The 22,505-nt window shown below is 39.8% G+C and overlaps 1 protein-coding gene across 11 annotated transcripts in view; it reads left to right on the plus strand.

The window, feature by feature from the left end:
• Positions 1–522: 522 nt before the first annotated feature.
• Positions 523–22,505, plus strand: part of DCUN1D4 (defective in cullin neddylation 1 domain containing 4) — a 38,642-nt gene continuing 16,659 nt past the window's right edge. The window contains exons 1-7 of one of the 11 annotated variants that reach the window (XM_040595462.1): positions 554–651; positions 8,747–8,855; positions 10,378–10,448; positions 11,384–11,423; positions 15,138–15,307; positions 17,399–17,428; positions 18,727–18,841. In XM_040595462.1, coding sequence (XP_040451396.1) covers positions 18,771–18,841 — 71 coding nt within the window. In that variant the 5' untranslated portion in view covers positions 554–651; positions 8,747–8,855; positions 10,378–10,448; ... (2 more) ...; positions 17,399–17,428; positions 18,727–18,770. Of the gene's footprint in view, positions 652–8,746; positions 8,856–10,377; positions 10,449–11,383; positions 11,424–15,137; positions 15,308–17,398; positions 17,429–18,726; positions 18,842–22,505 lie in introns of those variants that run through there. The other 10 variants (XM_040595472.1, XM_040595436.1, XM_040595454.1 and 7 more) reach the window with 10 other exon arrangements.

Consider the following 22,505-nt stretch of genomic DNA (forward strand, 5'->3'; position numbering starts at 1 on the left):
GTGCGGCGGCCGGGACTGGCTACCGTCCCCCCTCAGGCTGCCGCGGGAGCATCCTCGGTACTGAGATGGGGAGGGCGCGCTGCCGCCGGTGCCCGCGCCGCGTAACTGCCGGCAGCCGCGGGAGGAGAGAAGATGGGAGGGGGTGAGCGTCTGCGGCACCTGCCCGCCGCCCCGGGCAGCAGGGCGCTCCCCAGCGGGGCGGGCCAGCCTCGGCGGCCTCGCCCCCTGCCCCGCTTACCCAATCGTGTCCGGGCGTGGGCGCGGCCCTCGGCCGCCGTAGCCAATCTGAGCTACCGGTGACACAAAGTGGTGCTCTCTGCACGCGCTTTCAAGGCCAGGAGAAACTGGCACCAGCAAAGCCCAGTCAGAGCGAGGGGGGGCGGGGTCGGCGCAGCCTGGAGCCCAATGGGAGGCCGGGAGAGGGCGGGGCAGGCTGCCCGGGGCAGGCAGAGGGAGAATGGCAGGAGCCTCGTGCAGTAGGAAAACAGGACTTGCGGCCTCTCAGGGCGGCCCGAGCCAATGGTTGGCGGCGGTGGGCGGGGCGGGAGGTGTCCCTGCTTGGGCGCCGTGATTGGGAGAGGGGCAGAGGGAGCCGGGCCGGGCAGGGCAGTGTGCGCTGCACGAAAATGCACTCGGATGCCGCCGCTGTCAGTGAGTAGCGGCGAGGCTGGGCCGCGCGCTCCCTCCCGTCCGCCGCCGGCACGCGGCGTCACCGGCCTGGTCTTTCTGCCGGCGGGCGCCGCCGCCCGGGTGGGGGCGGCTTCTCCTGCCCCTCACCGAGGAGGCTCGGTCGAACGCTCCGCCGGGGCTCCCGGTGACGGGGGAGGGCGTCGGGCCTGCGGGTGCGGAACCGGCGGGGAGAGACGCGTTGTGCGTACCTGGGGGGGAGGGGGGGCTGCTGCGGGTACGGCGGGGGCCCGCGGCCCTCGGCGGCCTCCCCCGGGGTGCGGGAGGGGCCGGGGTGGGGCGGTAGCGGCCCGTGTGGTGGCGTCGACGGGTGAGGGGAGCAGCACCGGCGGGGGCTGAGGGCGCTCGGAGGGTGTGACGCAGTTTCCCCGACCCGGCTGGCGAGCGGGTGAGGCCGCGGCCGGCCCTCGAGGCTCTCGGCGGGGGAGCCGGGGCTGCCAGCGGGAGGGCGGCCGGGGGCTGCGGAGCTGCTCGGCGGCCTCGCTGCGTGGGAGCGGTGCGCTTGCGGGGGGGGAGGTGAGTGGCGGTTGATTTAGCGGATTCCGCCGGGCCGGTGCAGGAGAAACGGGCTGGGAAGGGGACCGGGGGCCGCGGCGCATTGTGGGAGGTGGAGTCTCCCCTGCGGCTGCCCCGCGCGGCGGGCTGCTGGCGGCGGGGCGGGGGGACTACAACTCCCAGCAGGCGCCGCGGCGCCGCCCCTCCCCGCGCGGTGGGCCAGCGGCAGCCCGGTACCTCACGGCCGGCGCGGAGCCCCCGGGGCCGGCGCGGCCTGCCCTCGGCGCGGGGCGGGACGCGGCCCGGGGCGAGGCCGTGTGGCGGCGGGGCGGGAGTAGGCGGTGGGAGTCGGGGCGCCTGCTCTGGCGGGGCGCGGGGAGGGCTTTGTCTCCGCAGTGTGGTTTCCGGCTCTGCTCGGGGCAGGCGGGACCGTGTGCTGTCGGCGGGGCAGGGCAGGCTGCCGGGCGCGGGGGGTCACACACCTGCGGGGGGGCCGGGGAAGGCCCTGTCCCCTGGAGGGGTGAGGCTGTCATCCCGAGCACAAAGCGGTGTCGGCAGAACGATGTTCCCGGTTCCTGTGAAATCTGCCAGGAACATGTTCTTACTGTGCAAGGAGTTGCTGCTCTGAGACACTTTATTACCGTGGAGCCAGCTTATGGGAAAGATAATGGAAATGGAAGCTTTGATCCTACGTTAATGAATGATGGCCTGATTTTTGGACAAAGTCCCGAAAGCAATTATGGAAAGAAATGCTGCATGAGGCCTGCCTGGGTTTTCTTGAATCCTCCTGCGTTTCTCAAAACGAGAGATTGCACAGGGGTAGCCTGGTAAAGGCTCTGACTGTTAAGTTTCTAGAACTTGAGTGGTTCTGGTATATTTTAGCTTTATATTTAGGGATCGTTGTATGTTCGTGGCTAAGGTAGCCATTAAAGCACAAGGAACTGCCTCGTATTGGAAATGGAAGGATAATTATTCTAGAAAATGCCTTCTGATCAGTGTCTTTTGTCATGTGCTCTATCCAAACAGAAAGTGCAGATCTTCATGATACACGTGTGAGCTGCAGTTACACATATTCCAGTGCTCCCTCATGTAGAATGTTAAGACTCTGTGGTGATTTTTTACACTTACCTGCATAAAACAAGAAGAGTACTGTTTCTCAGCCTTCAGCTGTTACTGGCTTCTTAAAAAATGTCCCTTGGCATGATTGAATATTTCATGTCAGTACTTTTTTCTTTTTTGGGGGGAGGGGGAGGTGGGTGGGGTGGGGCAGGGCACAGTTTATGGCCTTGTGTATGTATTATTTTAAATAGGAATGTTGTCCTAAATTAACCTCATTATCTGTAGCTTCATAGTAGTTGGGGTTTTTTCCTCATTGATTTCAGTGCTTGAAACGAAGTGTTCGCAGCATATCTTTACACATACAGAAGTTGGCTTACGATTGTTTCTTGATTGAACATTTCTTTTGAGCCTTCTTTTTGATACTTGTTAGATTCTTATATGTTCTTATGATATAAACTCCATTAATACATTTTTGTTCAGTTTCAGTTTTACTTTCCAGGACTGAATATTGTATGAGAAACATGAACTTTCCTTTTTTCTGTTGCAAATGTTTGCTTAAAAGTTTCTTGCAACTCCAATAACTGTAATTTGAAATGTCTTTTCTGTGCAAGGCCATGCAGTAAATTTGATTAGGCAGGTAAACAGTCTTCCTTGCTCCTTTTGATTTTTTTTGCGTCAGGATAAGATTTTGTTTGTGTACTTGCAGCACTTGATTTAATTTTTTTTTGTCTGAGTACTTTTGGTGCTAACTTTAAGTGAATTATTAATCCAGTATTTTCTTTCATTTTTTTCCACCTTACTTTGGTAATATTGAAAATAAAGACTTTGGTTTTTTTCAAAGCATTATTTCCTAGTTTTGTTTGGGTCTTTCAAGCAGAAGAGGAGGACTTCCTTAATTTGTCTGTCCTGTGCTTGCCAAAAAACATTGCACTAGGAAGTACAGTACATCCCATGAGAACATACAGCTCTTCTCTCCAATCTAAATATTAGAGCATTTAATAGTGTGGTTATTTCTTTTGCAATAAATAAGACTACTAACAAGCTCTTCAACCAGAACCCTTATTTCAAATGTCCCAGCATTTTTCCTATACTGTCCAATTAAGCTGTCTTATTTTAAATCATAGGTCTGAGATGAAACAGAATTTCTACTTTCGGTTCATAAAGAGAGAGAAATAAATATCAGTTTGCTTAGTGTTTTGTATATATGTATAGTTGTGTATATATGCATATATAAATACATATATTGTTAGAGCTACAAGGCTTTTAGCTTGTCCTCAGGACAAGCCCTGGTGTGACATACGCTTTGGTATGGCTTGGTGCAGATGTGTGGCTGCACAGACTGTGGGACTCAGTCTGCTGCAGCTGCTCATCACTGCTCATTAGTTGTAGATTACTGCTTCCCTTGCTCTACTGGTGAAATGGTTTGCAGGAGCACTCTCTGATCCACTCAGTCAAATGTACCTGGGTTAGCTCTTGCTATTTATTTAAATTGTCTAAACTGACAGGGTTGGTTGATTGTTGTTGGGTTTTGGTTTTTTTTGTTTTTGTTGCTTTTGGTTGGTCTTTTGCCTTGAGTGGTTTGTGGTGTTTGCAGGGCTGTAGGGTCAGTAGTTTTTACCAGAGAGGAAGAAGCAAACAGCTGGGGCAGTAATGCTTCTGATTGGCATAGCTGTTCCTAGGCTGCTGCAGATCCATCATGACGTATCCCAGATCTGGGTGGTGCTGGATACCCTAGTAGTGCGTACTTGAGAGGGTTACATTTCTGCTGAATTAGCTAGAGCACAAGATACAAAGTTTTTATTAGCTTTATGCCCTTTGTGGGATGCCAGATGACACCTAATCTGGCATGAAGTTATGAGTAGTGCTGGCAAACAGCTTTCAGGCCATAGCAGCTGATGATGCAAAACTCACTGACACTTTTTTTGAATTAATTTGATAGTAGAGTAAGAGTTAGACTGGATGAACACTTTTCATCAAATGGGTGCAAAATTTGTTCTGTATTAAGTGCTTTGTATCTCAGTCTCCCGTGTTCTTGAATTGTAGACTGAAAGAATGTCTCTTCACAGTTGGAGTACCATGGAGTTGCTGAAATGCTGTTTGATTTGGTAATACATGCTTTAGAAACAGATTTAAAGTAGCTGTAATTATCCACTGCTTTTATTCATTATTTTCCAACTGCGGCTGGTCACTCCAGCTTTATGTTATATATTCTGGCAAGAATCTCCATTAGGAATGCTTATCAAATACATGTAGTAGGTATACAAGTGGTATTTGCAGCAACAGAAACACATTTTGCACCAGAAATACACTTAGTGTTAGGTCTTTTTCTAGAAAAAACAAAACACCTGAACAAAACCACCCCACACCCCCCAAACCAAACTCTGACAACCCCTATGAGCCAGTGTGCAGGGGGTTTTATCCTACATGTTAGTATAGCAAATGTTGGCATAGCTCTTATTTATTTCAGAGTCTATATAAAGTAAATGGAAATGCATTCAAACTAAGGTAACAGTTATACAACTTTTGTGCTGCTTAAATTGCTCCAAAATTTGCAATGAACTTGCAGTAGCTCTTTTTGTAAACAAGCCTTCAGATTAGGCTACTTTTAAAATATCTAGTTAGACCAAAGATTTGTTCATATGGGAAAGAAAGATTAATGCTTTTCCCTATTTATGTAGCATGCAGTAATTTTAAAATATTTTGTTGCAGAAAAAGTGAGTAACTGATTACATGTGGTAATACCAAATGTTAGAGTTAAATGTGAACAGTTTATCTTAAAATGGTAAGTAGGGTGGGTTGGTTTTTTTTTTAGTGTGTTTAGTCATTTCAACCACATCTTGTTGTTCGGGCTTTTTGCCGGTTTTCTTTTTTTGTTTGTTTTTGTAATAGTTTAAACCACTCTGTGTTTAGCTTTAGAACATTTTAGGCTGTTGTGTTTGGCAAATGTACACAAATTTGCAGCTGTGTGTTTGGATGCCCCTGGCATCAGCAGTAGCTCTGAGCTTGGTGCAGCTCTGTATGCATGTACAGGAGAAACATCCTGCAGCAGCACCATGTTTTAGCTTTAATGGCTAGGCCCTGTTGCTCCTCAAGCTAGGATGGATTACCCCATTTAATTGCATGTCCTTACTATCCAGGCTGGAATTCACTTCTATTTTCCTTTGCTTTCTGAATCGTACCCGGTGTCCAACCCCACCAAATCAAGGGGAATCCTACTTTTCAAGCCTGTTCTTCTCTGTCTTCCCTTACCTGCATGCTTGCTCTTGCATCATGGGCTGGGAGAGAGAGGTCTCTTCTGCAAGCTGCGCCTGCTAAAGGGTAAGGGTGTCACTGCCTGTGCAGATTCAGCTACAGACACGCTGGAAATGAATTTTTAATCCTGTCTTTGACAGGAGTGCAGAGTCAGTTCCTAGTTGCTCTGTACTGTGGTTTGGGAATCTCGGTTTTTGGGTGTGTTGTGCTGTTTTTGTGTAAATAAAAACTGATGCACCTTTTGTTTTCTGTATTTAGTAATGAATATGAAATTGTGCTTCCTGAACATAAGTATTGAAGGCTTCCACCAAATGTAGGTTTCAGATCTGAACTTCTAAGTTCATTAATCAATATAAATTATCTTACTGTTAGGGTAATTTTGTAAGACTACAGAGCATAAAATGGTGTAGTTCACAGAAGATTAAATAATTCTCTTTTTGATAAGTAAAGTTTATTTAAAACTGATCAAGAACACAGTACTTTGTTTCAAATAATAAGGACCTTGTAATAGTACTGGAAATAATAACTCAAAGGAAAGCGATTAAATAAAAGCAAAAGCGTAAACATCCCACTTTAATTTTCAGGAATGAGTCTGTCTAGTACGTGTTTTCTATCTATTTTTTTTTCTGTGAAGGTTACAGAAAATTACCCACAATATTTCTACTGAGTCAGATCTTAGCAGTAATAAAAATTACTACTACAACTACATCCATAGTTAATTTTTAATAGAGTTCTATCTATAGCATTTATATGGCATGTCTGTCTAGGATAAATATTTTTTAGACCTACTGTTACTGTGAGATTTTGTATAGATACTCTATTTGCTCAGAAAAATAATCTAGAATCTTTTAAAGGAAACTTGACCTCAGCTGCTGATTTGGTTTAGTACTATTGTTAATTTTTCACTAGGTATTTAGTAGATTGTAGTGCACTCTGTAGATGTGTTTTGTTCAAGCTTTAAAGGGATAATTTTGATGGTGGGAACTAAATTAAAGTTTTCGTTCAGGCAGGTACATGTCTATGTGTTAGTAGGCACTTTTAAAGGCATTCATTTATGGTTTCATTTGAATAGTTTGGCAGTACATTGTTCCCTCTGATAAAAAATTGGGCTTGACCTTTAAAGTTTTTTCATTTCAGATAAGAAAGTGGAGTATTCAAGTTCAGTTCGTCTGTGTCATTTGCTTATATTTAAGAGATACTGAGTTTTTTGTTTGTTCATTGTATTTGATATGTTTGCCTTAATTGAGGGGATGTAGAACCATTTTTGTCTAGTTTGTTATGGAAACAAGCCCAGCTAGCTGTTTTTTCTTTCGTCTTACCATAACTATCAGGTCTGTAGTGTAAACCCTAATCTGTAATATTTTAAAAGTTATTTTTTAATTGTTTGCTTTTTACTTTTAAATTGCATGTAATTGTGACTAATGGACTAACCCAGAATTTAACACTTAACAGTAAGTTTTAATGATAAACTATAGACAGGATTTATGTTTCATGATACTAGGTTAGCTCTGGCATTTCTTTCCTTTCTGGATTTGCAATTATTTTACTCAGATTTTTTTTCCCCTGTAGCTGTTACATTTTGAATTACTGCAGAGTGTTTAATAAAATTTTGAAATTTCTGTTGCTTCAATCCTTGCTAATACCTGCATGAAAAGTAATTTAATCAACAAAATACGTACACTTGTTTGACATACACCTCTTAAAGTCAGAGCAAACATTCCAGCACATCTCTTTTCAGTATTCATGAAGCAAGCAGGTTTCCTTCTTCTGATCCTGGGTCAATAAACTGTGTGGTACTTTACTATAAACAATTTTTTTCTGCAGGAAAAAAACCAAAATATTTTCAAACCAATTCATGTGCTTTGAAACTCCTGTATTCAGGTGGAAAATAGCTTCACACATGATGGCTTTCTTCATGTAAAGTTCATATAACCAGCTGTTGAGTGTGTAGCTTCATGTGATGCATCACTTTTCTTATAGTGGGGCTCGGATACTGTTTAACACATTGCTGCTGCCACGAGAGACTAATTTGCTCCCACTTGGGAGGACCTTTCCTATTTCTTGATCTAACTCTGCTTACCTGGTGTTACATCTCCTTGGTGATCTGATTCAGACCACTGAGTTGGCAGGGTTTATTTGTTCACATTTTTTGCAGCTAAGGTTCCTGGGGTAGTGGGCTGACCAAGGTGGGTCAGGCCATCACAACTTGGAGGCTGCATAAGCAAGTGCGGAAGTTCGGGAGGTGGAGGGGAGAGTGCGTGTTCCTGAAGCATACAGTTGCAGCCAGCTGTTGAATCGCTTTTCATGTAGACTACACCATTGTCCCTCTGCTAATTTTCACGATGTTATTTGAGCATAGGAGGTATTCCTTTTTGGATTCTGTTTCTTCAAAAACATTTTTTCAAAATACGCCTTTTCAATGGGATAGGATACTTTGTGTATTTTGCAATATAGATACAGCAGACACTGTAACCAGTTCAGAAGGTGACCCAAACTGTAATTTTAACTTCCATAATTCAGGGCCTGCTGCATGTATTTGCCTTTATAACAGTTACTGTAAAAGAAACCTGGGTTTGGTTTTGGATAATATTTCTACTTTTCAAGCTTCCCCTGTGGAAGAGAGAAAACTTTGGACTCTGGTCCTCTCTATTTGTACAGATGAACCAGTCTTTGTGGAACTAAGGTGTGACATTTGCTGTATAAGAGCTGTAAAACATATTTGTGTAACCCCTCTTAAGTCCATCATGATTATGTAACTTATTTTTAAGTAACAGCTTAAAATTGTAAGGATATTTCCAGTGGATGCGTGAAACATACTGGTATGAATGATGTGCTTTGAAATGCCTAGGAATGTCTTATTTCAAAGGCAATACCTAATACATATAATACAAATTTTAAAATACTTTTATATTTTCTATCTAGACTACCATCTGAAATTATTGTTTGATAGTAGTTTAGAATAAACTATCTGCTCAGTGGACTCAGCTTGCTACCTTAAGATAGAACTAGTTTCTCTAAAGACTCATGTTCTTTATAGATTTTAGGCTGAGCAACAACAGAAATTTTAAAGTTCGTATTCCACAAAGCTTAGTCTGATCTGGCAGTTAACAAAATAAATCTTTCCTTTTAACCTTGCCCTTCTCAGAATGGCTTTTATATTCTTCCAAACCCCCCCCCCCTTTTTTTTTTTTTTTTTAATTTCTTTATGTTGCATTGAAGGTTGACTAAGAAACTTGGGGTTGTTTTTTTGCAGAATGGTTCTGCTTAGTATTGTTTGACTAGCAAAAGTGGAACTATTGAGCACTTAATGTAGGAAGAAATTAGCACCTGTTCAAAATGCAAGATCTTCCTATCGTATCTTGGTAAGATGATCTGGATTGTCTTAGACTTCATGTAGATAAGTACATCTGATGTTGGAAACTCCCATGTTTGGCATTTCTGATTTACAGAAACTGTATTGCTGGGGTGGTGGATTGGGGACAATACTTTAAGAAAAAGGTACCAAATAGTGAAATGATACTCTCTAGCTAACATAATAAATGGAATGCATGATTGGTATCTTTTAAATTTTTTTTTATTGTTCACCACGACAAAAGAATTCCATGACAATATCTGTAACAAGTATACTTATGGCAGGTGGTTCCTTCAGATCCACTTTTTAACTTCATGTCAGTGTGGCTCGCTGAATTGGGGATCTGATATTTTATGACAATTTCTTGACCCTTAGATTCTCGGCCATGTTAAGAGCATGTTTTGAGAGCATTCATTTGAAATGCTAGGAATGGAAATGTGGAAATCATGGGTTTGACCTTACTTGCATCTTTTATCAACTGCTGGGAGAAGTCAAATTAAATGTCTCACAGTAGAAATGCTCTAATGCATTAATTGAGTGGTTACATTAGGTACATACAACTTCACACTTACAGAAGAATTTTGCTTGAAATACTTTGCTTGTTGTATAACACGTCTCTGTTTAGAGTGGGTTTGCACATGGGTTCTAGTAGGGTAGCTAAATTACTTGCAGTTCAAATGGAAATACTCTATAGTAGTTGGCTGTCTTTGATCCCTGTCAGCTGGTCTGGGTCCAGCTTCTGAGCTTCTTGTTGGTTTGCATGCTGTCTGGCTGGGTCACAGTTGATCTTTTTTATAAGTACTTATTTTCCATTTTTGTCCTTGATGTTTCTAGCAAAAATAGGAGATTTAAAAGAATAGAGAAAAATTAGTCACTTTTTTCAGCTGAAGCTAACTCAAGTGTTTTATTTTTGGAGCATGGAATCAAAGTTAACATCTATGCTATGGCTTCTTTGCTGAAATGTCAGAATATTTCATTTTCAGTTTTATTGGCTCTGGTCTTAACAGCTAGCTGCTGGATTGTGACCTTTGGGTTGTTAAAGAAAAGTCATGTTTCAACTGTGTAACTGTATTCCAGTCACTTAGTTTTGCAAGGCAATTATTATAAAGAAAAATATGGGTGTATGAATAAAATCACCTTTTTAAAAAGCTAGCATTTTTAGTAAGATTTTAGAATGTTACATGGTATTTAAATTGGGTTTGGAATAAATGAACAGAAGAACTGGGTAGCATAGAAATTAAAGGGATTCCCAATTCAAAGAAAAGAAGTTGTATATATATATATTTAATATAATTTCGTATTTAGCTGTAGCTCTATTTTGCTGAGGGTCACCCATGCCTTAAGAAAAATGCATATGTAGAATATCTTTTACAGATTTTGCTTGTTACACTTGGTATTGAAAATGTTGAGGCGGCTTTTATTTTATAGTTTTGTGATGTTTTAATTAAATGACCAGAACTTATGAAGATCTAAGTTGCTACAGCTGGAAATCAGAGAGTTTAAAACTTTTTTTTTTTCACCCCCATCTCTAGATTTTCAACTGAATTCTCACCTGTCAACACTGGCAAATATTCACAAGATTTACCACACCCTCAATAGGCTGGTAATGACTTGCCATTTTCTCTTATCAGAATAGTTAGGGATTTAGTCCAGAATGTTTTGTGATTGTAATTAAGTGATTACACTTGTAAAAACTAGGACTGCCTTTTTGTAGAAGCTGTTAGTTTGAATCCCGTAAGAGATAAGCAGTATTAGTAAAAGGTGAAAGATTATACTCTGGGGGTCAGAGTGGAGCTTGAGCACTGTTCACTGCAATATTGGATTTAGATGTCTTCACAGAAGGAGCTTTCCTAGATACACCAAATAATGGTAATCATCATTGTTACCCAGTTTCTTACAGTTCCTGTGGAAAACATATTGAGTGAGCAAGCTTTCCTCTTACAACCATACAAAAAGTGAAATGATGATATTTTTTATTTTTAAGACTATCCCTGCTTGTTTGTTATGCAAATGCATTTGTTTATTGCAACCATAGCTGGAAATGCTGATATAGCTTCTGTGTGTACACCGGCAATTTAATTGAAAAGACACTGCCTAAAAAAAGGGGTAATTTGCTTCCAAGATTTCAGCTGGTTTTTAATCAGTTTTATTTAAATATGTAGTGTGTTTATCATTAGGCAAAGCCAGTTCTGAGGTGGATGGTAAATTCAGTGTTTCTAATGCTGTTTATTAATGGAATTGTTCAATACAGCAGTGCAAATTTCCCCATTCAATGGATAGTTATTTCCACTCAAATATAATTTGATATGTTGATTTAAAAAAAAATTCCAATTTAAAGATTATCCTTGAACTTTTTAGGTAAATTTCAAGGGTAACTTTTTAAATAAATATGCATGGAAAACACAAAGGCTCTGCAGTGCTAGCTAGATGCTCCTCAAGTAATTAAGATTAATATTAATATCAAATAAAGGTTAAAAACATTACTGAACAATGAAAATCACCATTTTGTTTAACTCTATCATTCCTACTCTCTTGCAGAATCTGACAGAGGACGTTGGTCAAGACGATCACCAGACAGGTATTTATTAGGGATGTAGTAGAAATGAATTGAAACAATTTAAACATGCTTCATCAAAGTTGTCTCTCTAACATAATTGAAAATGGTATTTTAGAAGGCTAAGGGAGTTTTAGAAAACAAGTGCCAGGATTTTTAAAATTTTTCTTCAAAATAGATGTTTGTGCTTTTTATTTATCCAATTGTGAAGGACTCACACAGGTTTCAGCAGTATGTCATTTTACTATTTCTTGGTACTTAGAAGACTTCATGACAAATTGCTCTCACTCCTTGGACTCAACCCATTAGACTAGCAGAATATCCATGTTCTTAGAGTGTTTTGACTCTTGAAAGAGCTTTAGTGAGAACAGAGCAGAATCAAGACCTCTTGTGGTTATTGTGATGCCTGTGACCGAGTTTAAATGCTGTGCTCCAAACAACCTGGCTTTTTGCTTGGGTGGTGTTGATGCAGATTGTTCCTGTTTCAGTGTCTAAGTCTAAATCTGTTTTCTGTTAAAATAAAATGTCATCATTTTTCAAGGCCTTCATCTCAGGTGCCGTGTAGTAGCTTGCTGCCATTCTTGATTCATCAGCATTTGTGCTTTGTGACTTGGTATCTTGCGACATTTGTTACCTCCTTTTGCACTTACTACTTATGAGCTGGCATCTTCCTTGATTTTCTTCCTTCCTTCCTTCCTTTCTGTGTTTCAGGCGTGATACCTAAGGAGGAAGGAAAATAACTTACTGGCTTCAAGCCCTGATCACTCAGCAGAACTGTTCTTTAAAACTGACCGTATCTGTCCTACCATCTGTCTCAAAGTTTTTCTCTATCCTGAGGTGTTGGCTATGTTTGCTGATGTTACCTTGAGAACTTAAGAAAGAGGGGAGAGCTGTTAGCTCCTCCTGATGATTTCTGGGATACACTTACATTTCCAGCGCACTCTTAGGCTAGAACAGAGAACAGAGATTGCGTTGTTTGGGATCTGACAGAGCTCACTTTGGGCTTACGTACCTTCCTCCATGTTGTGACAGGTGACTTTATTTCATAGTCGAACTATCTTACCCTAGACACAAAAGGCTTCTGTCAAATATTTTCTAGAATATTTTTTTTTAATTTTCATGATACTTGAAATTGGCTGATTATGTAAATGAAAAACCTCTGCAAATGAGGTTGAGGCAGGTAGTTCAAGATAGTCAGAGGTTTTACTGTCTGTGTGTTAGAACTGATGTTCTGTCCCATCTCCTGATGGAGGCTTGGAATTTTCCCCTTGGTGATACAGGTCCTCAAATTAAACACAGATCCATAATTTCATGTATGAAAACACATTCCATAATTTTTGTTTACTTTTGATCACAGAAAGCTGTTGTGAAGCATTGAGGTAGTCCCTTTCTGTCACCAACCAGTAAGAGTAGGTGTGCTTAAGGTATTTGGAATTTGTCTTACGTCTTGCCTAGCACTTCTGTCATAAAGGTCAGTATAAGAAATTAGCCTCAGAGCATTCATTATCTCTGTTGGAAGGTGTTTGAGCATGTTACTGGTTTTGATGAACTGCTTTATATCCTATTGCCTGCATCGTGTTGTTCAAATTGAGACTGTTTCAGAAGTTTAAACATGCCCATTGAATGAGTTTGGGCACAAAGTCCCAGTAAAGAGTGTAATTTTTTAAAAATGATTTAACTTTTCAAACGAGGAACAAGTGTGAAATGAGAACCGAAAGTAGAGGTTGACACTTGCAAGCTCCTTGTCTTTAGATTTCATTATGGTATTTCTTAAGCTTCTGCCCTGTTTTACGTCTCCTTGTAGAGGAAGATGAAGCCCCAATGTCTGCGTAACTTCCAGGCAAATTCAGTTGGAATGTGTGCTTGGTTTTCCTCATACGAGGACAAATACATGTGCAAGGAGCTATTTTGGCCATTGTGAATGTAGTGCAATGAAGTCTCCTGGTTTTGTTTTGTATGGGACTTGACACTCCTGAAACATCTTACTGGAGAGCCCTATCTAAATCTAAAAAGAATTACTTTTGCAAATTGTTTGATTTTGACATGTCTAAATTTTTGAGTCTTCTGTTTTCCAGTATTACTGACTACATAGTAAGAAGCGTCAAGAACTGTTCTTTTGTTACGCAATTTATAGAACTTCATGGATGCTATAAATTTGAGATTCCATGTCCAGAACTCATTTGAAAGTCATGTTAATAACTTCGTTTCGAAATATTTTTTGAGGGTTGCCAAACCCATCTAAAGTTTTATTTATTTTTTTTAGTTTTGAGATTTTTTTTCCGTTTTTTTAACACCCAGTTTTCTGGAGCAAACCTTAACTTAGATTACTCCTCATTTTCTGATATAACTGTCCTAGTTAATGTTACTAGGTTGCGGGCCCTGCTTTTGGGATGACTTAATAAATGCATATCTAAATTTGTTGAGATTTATAAAAGCTATTTTAAAAAAAATTAGTATTTCAATTTTAGGTTAATACTTATTATGAGCTTTTAATGCATATTACATTTATTTCAAAGCAGTTGTTCTGAGCTAACAATAGATGTACTGGACCTCTAAATTACTTTAAGCAAATTATATCTTTTTAAGTACTAACCAGGTTTCTTTTCTGGAACTAGATCTTAGATACCTAAGAGCTAGAGGGTGGCGGTTTCAAAATTCCTTCAGTGATTTGGGACTAAGATGGACCTTGCTTCAAAATTCCAGTCAACTATAATGATTACAGCCTCATAAAATGTGTTAATATTTGGTGTGCATGTATATCTGAAAAATAAGGTAGGCTGTAAATGTGTCATGGGCCATTGCCTTTTTAGCTGTTTGTAGGAGTAAGAAAAGCAGGCATTCAGATTCTGTAAATAGTTTCTTCTAGTATGTATATGCATTAACTTAGAAAACTCTAGAATTTGAAATAATAGTTGTTTTTATGTCATAACTACAAACCTAGTGACTTGCTAATAGCTTAAAGTTATGATTTTGTTATTAAATTGTGACCTATTTACCTATCCAGACTAAAATGTCTTTAAAAGTAAAGTACGTTTCCTGTTGTTACCTAGCTTTTTTAAAAGAACAGAGGTAATTTCTTCCAACAAAAACAAGGCTTCATTGCTATTCTTGAGGCTTGTGGGGGGAAGAAAATTACTTTTGCCTCTACTATTTTTTTGTTTTAGAGAAGAAAACTCTCTTGAGTCCAAACCAAGTCTGTAGTGTGGAATTCAAGATAGCGAAGATGATTTTTCCTTTTACAACAAGATTGCAAGTTGTTTGATGTTTTGATGAGTCCCTTGGTTTTCTCATCTTGTATCTGAAAAACGATGATTGTTAACTGTGCTTGTGGTGGTCTTGTTGCATCATTAAGTGAGCAGCTATATCTTTTCCAATTGCTTCGGCATTCACAGTATATAATTTCTCCTTTGAAACGTCCCTCTAAGCATCAGAAGAGCAGGATTATTCACAGGCATTATCTAGAGAGAAGGTGAAAATTACATGTCTGTAAATCACTTCTGTAGGGACATAGCTTGTAGAATTCTCATTTATTGACCTCTGCTTTTTCTTTTTGTTTGTTCTGGTTTTGTTGCTATGCTTGGAGTGTCCCTCCCATGTGGTGATTATCTTGCATATTGGTTTAAGTTTCTTAGGATGAATTTTAGCTCTTGAGTTGATATTTCCCTTTGGTAGCTTTATCTTCTGCAAATTTGTAAGTACAGAATAGAACGTTTGGCAAACAACATTTATACTCGGCAGGCTTTTGGCTGATGGTGGCCTATTCAGCAGCCATTTGGAGGCTCTACCTTGCAAATGCTAGCTTCAAGTGTCAAAAAAACAGTGAGAACTAGGAGGGTTCTGCCAGTCTTGAGTTGAGACCCAGGAGTAAGAAAACTTTGAAGATAATCACATCAGAGAAGCTGCACTTGGTAAGTAAAGTTCCTGTCAAAACTTTGCATGAAGTCAGAGGAAGCTGCATGTTCATTTGCAGATGACCAGACCTTTGGGAAGTGAAATGAGTTGTGAAAGGCTAGACCTAGAAATGACATTGGAAAGCTGTATGTAGGAAAAGTTAATATTGATGCTACTTAGTGAGCTATACACCAAAATAAGAAATTGCAAGAATTTAAACAAAAAAAAAAAAACCAAACTCTGGTAGTGTTTAGCTTTAGATGGAAGTAAGACATGGAAATATTCTGCAGATTGAAGCCTCAGAGTTTGTTACAGGGAAGTAACTGCCCTTCAAATTCAATATACTGATTCTAGTAACAAAAGGAAATACTTTTGAAGTCACAGTCTTGTACTGTGTTTTTAGTAGTTGAGAGAGATCATTCAACAGTTAAAACATAGTGAAGACTTGGTCCAAACCTGTGTTATTAATATGTTAAATCTCTGAAAACAGGTACAATATATTTGTTCACCTGGTGTCTGTGTGTGTGTTTGTGGGCGTGGGGGGTGTACATATGCATTTAATAGCCATTTGCCAATTTATGAGCTATCTCTTTTCTTCCTTTTTCTGTCAGTTTGAGAGCTGCAACTAGATACATTCAAACCAAGAAGGGGTACAAGTTTTTCATGTGAGACACTGGAAAAATTGGGTTATGGTGAATTCTATTATCAGTTTGAGACTTTAAAACAGGTTCAGTGATCTTCCTAAAAATGGCTTATCATTTAATGAGGAAAAGACTTCAAGCAGGAATTCTTGGGTTAAAGTTTTTGGTTTGTATGGGGTTGCAGATCTGACAAAGTGGTTTCCCTGTTTTATAACTGTTATTTTCACTTTTTTGTTTACTTATTTTCACTTGTCAATTTATTTTTCGTCTTTTGCTATGCCTTTCTTTTCACGTAGGCCTTGCATATTTCTTTTTGCAATCAAATAAGCAGTAAGCTGCACAAACCCTGGTTGGGGTGGTGGGTGATGGTTTTTCTTGCATTTTACCAGCATCCAATGCCTGTAGCCATCATAAACAGATTTTTTTTTTAAATAGAAATGCATTTCAAAACAATCAAATTTCTCTCAAAGGAATGAGATAGCTACAGGTTGTACTCAAGTACATACGTATTTTCCAAAATTAGGTGTTCATTAGCACACGTTTCATTTATTGAGTTTAGTGTGTGTCCAAGACTGTTGGCTGTCTCTAGCCATCTGTTAAGTTCTGCTGTCATCTTTAGTGTTTCTAGTTTGTGTAGGTGTTCAAAAAATACTTACTGGCAGAGTCTTTAGAAGCTTGATCTAAAAAGCCATAAAGCATCACACTTTCTATAACTTCTGGGAATACAATTTTGTGGTAGCATTAATTTGCAGGCGTAATCAGATGGCTCAAATGTCGTTCAGCAGGTCAGGATCCTTTGTTTGTTAAATTTGGTTTGTAAAATGTATCAGGCGTGCTGTGAGTTTTTGATGGTCTCTGGCTTACCTGTTTCAAATATATCTGATATTGGTGAGAAGAAGATAACTATTATGGTTAATTTTGTTTTGTAACGTATTCTGGACAGTGCTTCTACAAGTATATTCTTCTGACATAGCCATTAAGATTTTTTGATGTGATAGTGTAATTCTTGGAAAATTTTGATAAGTAGTTAAATTATAATTTGAATTTACAATACTCATAAAATTCTTTTTCTGTAAGATAGTGTAGGTATGGTCATACTTTCCTAGGAGGATGCTGTGGTGGGGGAGCTTCGGGGTAAAAAAAAAAAATATAAAAAAATAAAAAGGACCATATTGGAAGAATTTTTGAATTGGAAAGAGTATTTCTTGAGCTAGAGAGATTAATTTTCTTAATAGAAATTAATATAAAGGTAAGAACAAAGAAGGTGTACTAAGTGCAAAAGCTTTATTAGTTGAAACAAAATTAGTTCATCTTGATGTAAAAACTGGTCTGAACATGTTGCCTAATGCTAGGAAAAAAATCCATACTTTAATATGCGTAACAGTTTCAGTGCATGTTTAAAATAAAATACATGTAGCAAAGCCTGTGAGGCTGTAAGGTTCCTTACATGTGTTTCTCCTATAACAGGAGAGAGACTTTCAAAGATACGAAGAATAGGTAAGCAAAAGATTGCTGTTAGTATTTGTTGGGAACTGGGCCTCTGATTTCAGTCTGCTCCCTTGGTGTGAAAAAGTAGTTGAAGTTTTATTGCTTGCTTCTGTGCTGTGACTTAAAAGATTTTGTGGACGTCTTAATAAAGCATAGCTAAACTTGGATGTGGTTGAAGCTAAGAGAAGGTAGCTTAGGCATGCTGGAGTTCTTCATATTTTCTTGCAAGTTTCTTTGGCATCGCTTTGTGTCTGAATTTTTATACCTCACCTCTCTCTTCCTTTCCTTTTAAAATTCTCTGCATAACACTTAGAGCTTTGATAGCTCTTTGAGTTGCTCTTACACACACCTTTCTCAGGTGTCCGTGTGGTGTTCAATACATGAAAGTAGGACAAAATTTTGCCTGGAGTGTTAGCCTACTGTTTTCATGAGACAGCAATGGCAATTTAATGACTTGCTGTGGTCAAAAGGGCTGGTCCTGTGCTCTTTCTTGTGCTAATTTACAGAAAGTTGTTATTCTTTTTTGCTTGGGTTAATTATCTACAGGTTTGGTGAGCTGGATTGGCACACTGAAGAGTCACCAGGGACATAGGAGTGTGTGTAGCTGAGAGAGAAGGGGAGGGAAGGATTGCCACTTGATTGGCATCAGTGTCTTGAATTGGCTGTTTCCTATTTGGGGACCCTTATTCTTTGAGAACTATCCAGATGATACAGCCAGCCACTTACGTTTTTTTCCCCCTAGTGGTTGCTGAATGTCTCTTCCCCTGTCCCCGTCCCTGCCAAAAAAAGAAAGAAAACAAGAAACCAAAACCAAAGAACGAACAAACAAAAAGCTTTCCTACCCCGTGCTCTCTGTGTCATGAAAAACTTGGGCCTTGAAAATAAAAAGGTTCTGTTTTCTAGAGGTAGGTGCTCTAGTTTTTGAGTCACATCTGTATTTCAAAAAGTAATGAACAACTCTCAGAAGTTCTGATTTGAATAAATGGCTAAAAATAAGGATGCCTTTTTAAGGACTTAAATACCTCTTTAGGATAGTCTCAGTTCTTTCCTTTTGTTAGACTGAAGTAGCAGCACTACTGTACATTTTGATATAGTGCTTTTGGCCTTAACTGAAATCTGGTGATAGAACACCGTGTAAAAGTGAGACGGATTTTGCTATTGAAAGAAGACCATTTCTTTTGTACTTTTAAAATCCACTAACTTCCCTTCCCTTCCTTTCCCTTTGTAATATGCCTATTAGTGGACACAGTTTAACTGGTCTGCAACAGTTTCATTTCTTGTACTGGTGTTTTTAATTCCCTCTGTAGGAAGTCTCCGGTCTTGCAGTTCATCAGACTGCTTTAGTAAAGTGATGCCTCCAAGGAAAAAGAGGAGACCTGCAGCAGGAGATGATTTATCTGCTAAGAAAAGTAGACATGATGGGTATGTCATCTTACCATGAGCTAAGACTGATGGAATATCTAAAGTTGAATAGCTGATATGATCGTGTTTTTAAATACTAATGGAAATGGTATTCAAATTCGCTTGGTTTCTCAACGTGGAACCATAGCCTGTGATTGAACTGTGGGATATTGATAAGCACGTCTAGGTTCAGTTTGCATTTCACCTTTTTCTAGTTGTACAAGAAGCTTATAGGGAAATTGTCCTTGCTCTAGTTTGCCAGCTGTCAAATAGACATAGAAGTTGGTTTTGAACAAACAAGTAAGAGATACAGTAATATCTTTCTGTATACATGCATAAGATCTGGATTGGGCATTCTCAATCTGCAGCCTACCAGAAAAGTGAATGTAGTTGTAGTCCACTCAGCTTTCATTTGAAGCCCTGCTAGTCTCTCCCTGCCACGTTGTGATTTGACGCTGATTGTGTAAGGGAAAGGTGAAGATTGCACAAGCAAGGTGATAACCAGCGGTAGAGTGGTGATGGAGGCGGTGCTACTCAGCTTCCCTCTGGGCAACAGAAGTGCAAGCATGTTACAACTGTGTGCATGAGCAGTGTGTATTCTTTTGGCACGAGTGCTGCATAACTGAGACTTCTGTAAGTGTTGGATTTTTCAGTATGTGTATTTCAGTCAGCCTCAGTCATTCAGAAATCCTCAGATGTGCTCCTTGTGTGCAAGACAGTCGCTATTTATATGCCCTGAATTCAGAGCTTGTGGGAGTATGGGACTGTATACTCCTGCATGATAGGTGCAGGACTGTCCTCACGCTGAAAAGTGAGTGACGTTCGCAGCCAGAAAGTTTGCCACTGCGTCAGTCAGTGGAATTTGAGCTTTATTACGTTCGTGTATTACCGGTGACTCAGAAAACACATGCTTCCATAACAAGTAACTTCAGGAAGGGAAAAGATGCGTTTCTCTCCTCTCAGGCTGGGTGCTTTTCTTTTTATTCTCTAGCATGAGTTAGAAAAATGCTGGTAGCCAAATCAAGACTCTGGTTATGCCTCTGTGACTCCATTGTGTTTAATAGGGTTGCACAACTGTAGCTGCACTGGAATTTATTAAATGATCTGTTGATGCAGAAGAAGAAAAAGATTTCAACTCTCCCTTTCATTGCTTTGCATATGTAACACCTGCAAGAACAAAAGAGCAGTATGTGTTCTTAATATTATTTTTGTTGCTTTTCAGAAATAATAAAATACAAAAGCTAAATAGTTGGTCAGAGGACATGTATGCATATCTTTGAATAACCTGTCGATAAGGGAGTGAAACAAGGACAAAACGTTTCTGGAATCTAAGTAGGGAGGTTCATGAAAATTGACTCTACCTCCCTTTGCCAAGGCACTGATGGTAAAACAAAACAACCCAACCCCCCTAGACAGTAGGGTTGTCTGTAAGTAAGAGATACTGATTTGTGTAATGCAAATATGAAAATTATGAGAAACTGACTTCTTACTCTCAGTAGTATGTATATATATAATAATTTTAAGAGCTTTTTGAAAGCATAATTTGAAGGATTTTTTTTTAAATTTGCCTTTCAGTTTATAACTAATGGATCTAGTCCTCATTCTACTGCCATGTAGTGCTTTATGAAAAAGACTGCAGCCCGCTTTTAGAAGCGGAGGTGAAATCAGATCTGGTCATGGGCCACAGAGGAATACCCTTCTCTCATGTGGTTCCAATTTTTATCTCTCTTCCTTCTTTTTTGGCTTTCCCTGCTTCCCACTGTATGTTTCTTTTCTTTTGGTCTTTAAGAAAACAATTTTTATTTCAACTTGGCTGGCAGTATGAAATCATTTGCTGAACATTCAGCTCAGTCTTGGAGCTCTTACTTTCTTTCAGGGAAGGATTTCTTCAAATTTGGATTATGCCCCTGTAACCTTTTGTGAACAAGTTAGACAAAGAGCAAGCTGCCTCCTACTTCCATGCTTCTTTGTCAGGCAGAGCTCACGTCTGTCATGTTTGGTCTTTGGAGGTCAGATATCTCAGTTTGTCTAGCAAAAATCAATCTGAAATCAGGAACCTCTGCAGCAGTGGGCTTTGCAAATAACTAGGTCTGCCACAGCAGTTTGTATGCGGAGAATGGTGTATACAATAAACCCAGTATAGATAGTGCAGTGCCAATTCACGGAATGAGGGCTTGTAGGCCCAGTACTTTACCGTTGCCTCTGTTTTAGTGGCATACTTCTCAGAAGCTGCATATTCGTAACTCAGGATAAACCTTCAAGGGACTTTAGCCTTTGTGGGTCCTGTAATAAGCAAAAAAGGTAGTAAGCAAGCACCTGTTCTTGAATGTCTTAGTTTCTGTGAAAAAATACGTGTGCTCTCCAGAAGAGACCGTATTTCCTACAGAGATGATTTGTCACTTCAAATGTTTATGGAATTATGCAAGTTTTGTATGTTTCTCAGTGACAACTTATCAGGGCAACGTTAACGAACTGATTCAGTAATGGCAAGTCTCCTATGTGCTTTCAGTATGAAAGTGTGAGGTAGTAGTCTGAAGATTATCAAAGGAGCATCATCATTAACATAATTGGTGTTATAACTGAGACCAAATGTTGGATTCCTCCTGGTTTGTCCATACAAAGGAAATACTACTTTTTTTTTTTTTATCCTTACATGGGTAATTTTGTTGGGTGATGTTTTCAGTCTTCACTATTTGTGTTGTGTTCCTATAATCTCTTTTTGACTGTGACAGTAATATTTTTGAGATACGTATTCTTTCTAGAAAGTTTATTTCAGCAGGGCTCTGTGGCTGAAATACAAGATGATTTCTGGAGGCTCTTAAACTCATACATTTCAACGCATCTGATACCAGGGAGCTTGTTAATAGCCTTCACACTGAGTTCTGGGCTGTTAGGGATACAACCTCATCTTGGAAGGATTGGTGGAATAATGGCAGTGGGTACTAAGGAAAAACATTTATAGGAACAAATCTAGTTGTTAGTGAAGTCACTTGGAAGTGCTGATTGCATGCACAGACTGATGATGGAAAACAAAGATTCCAAACATGTTCTTTAGCATCCCACCCTTATATAATAAGAGCTTGAATTGTGTTAATTAATGTTTATAACTTCACCTTGAACCATGAATGGCAGTGTTTCAGTGGGAGGGAAGTTTTATACCAGATAATGTATGATGAAAAGAACTGGGTGCATTTGTATCTGGATAACAGTAAGGTTTATCCTGTCTTGGAGAACAGCCGTTGAAAGTAAACAGTTTAGCATACACTCACCAGAACATAACGACTTGAAGACTTAGTTTGTATTTTCTTCTTGAGTATCACAGTCTTGACTTTATTTTACTTAAAGCTCTCACAGTACAGGGTATTTCTACATTGAGGTTAAAAATACATTGCCATTCCATCACTATGTTAAGGGTCTTAAGAAAGGTAAAACAAGTTTTGTGTAAAGATACTTGCTAGATAGGGATTACAGAACTCATTGTATAATTACCTAATGCTCTGCATCTGTTACACAATCTCTAGCCAGACACTAGCTTTTTCTTTAGGGAAAAATGAACTCTGTAACGTAATGTCTTCTCTTCTTTCTGATAGTCTTATTTAAAAAATAATTCTACTCCTTATTCCGGAATCATGCTTACAATATTGGATATTTGGACCTTAGAAGGATGAAAACTAGGAATATTTAT

Source organism: Falco naumanni, chromosome 1, assembly GCF_017639655.2.
Source record: "Falco naumanni isolate bFalNau1 chromosome 1, bFalNau1.pat, whole genome shotgun sequence".
Classification (NCBI taxonomy): domain Eukaryota; kingdom Metazoa; phylum Chordata; class Aves; order Falconiformes; family Falconidae; genus Falco; species Falco naumanni.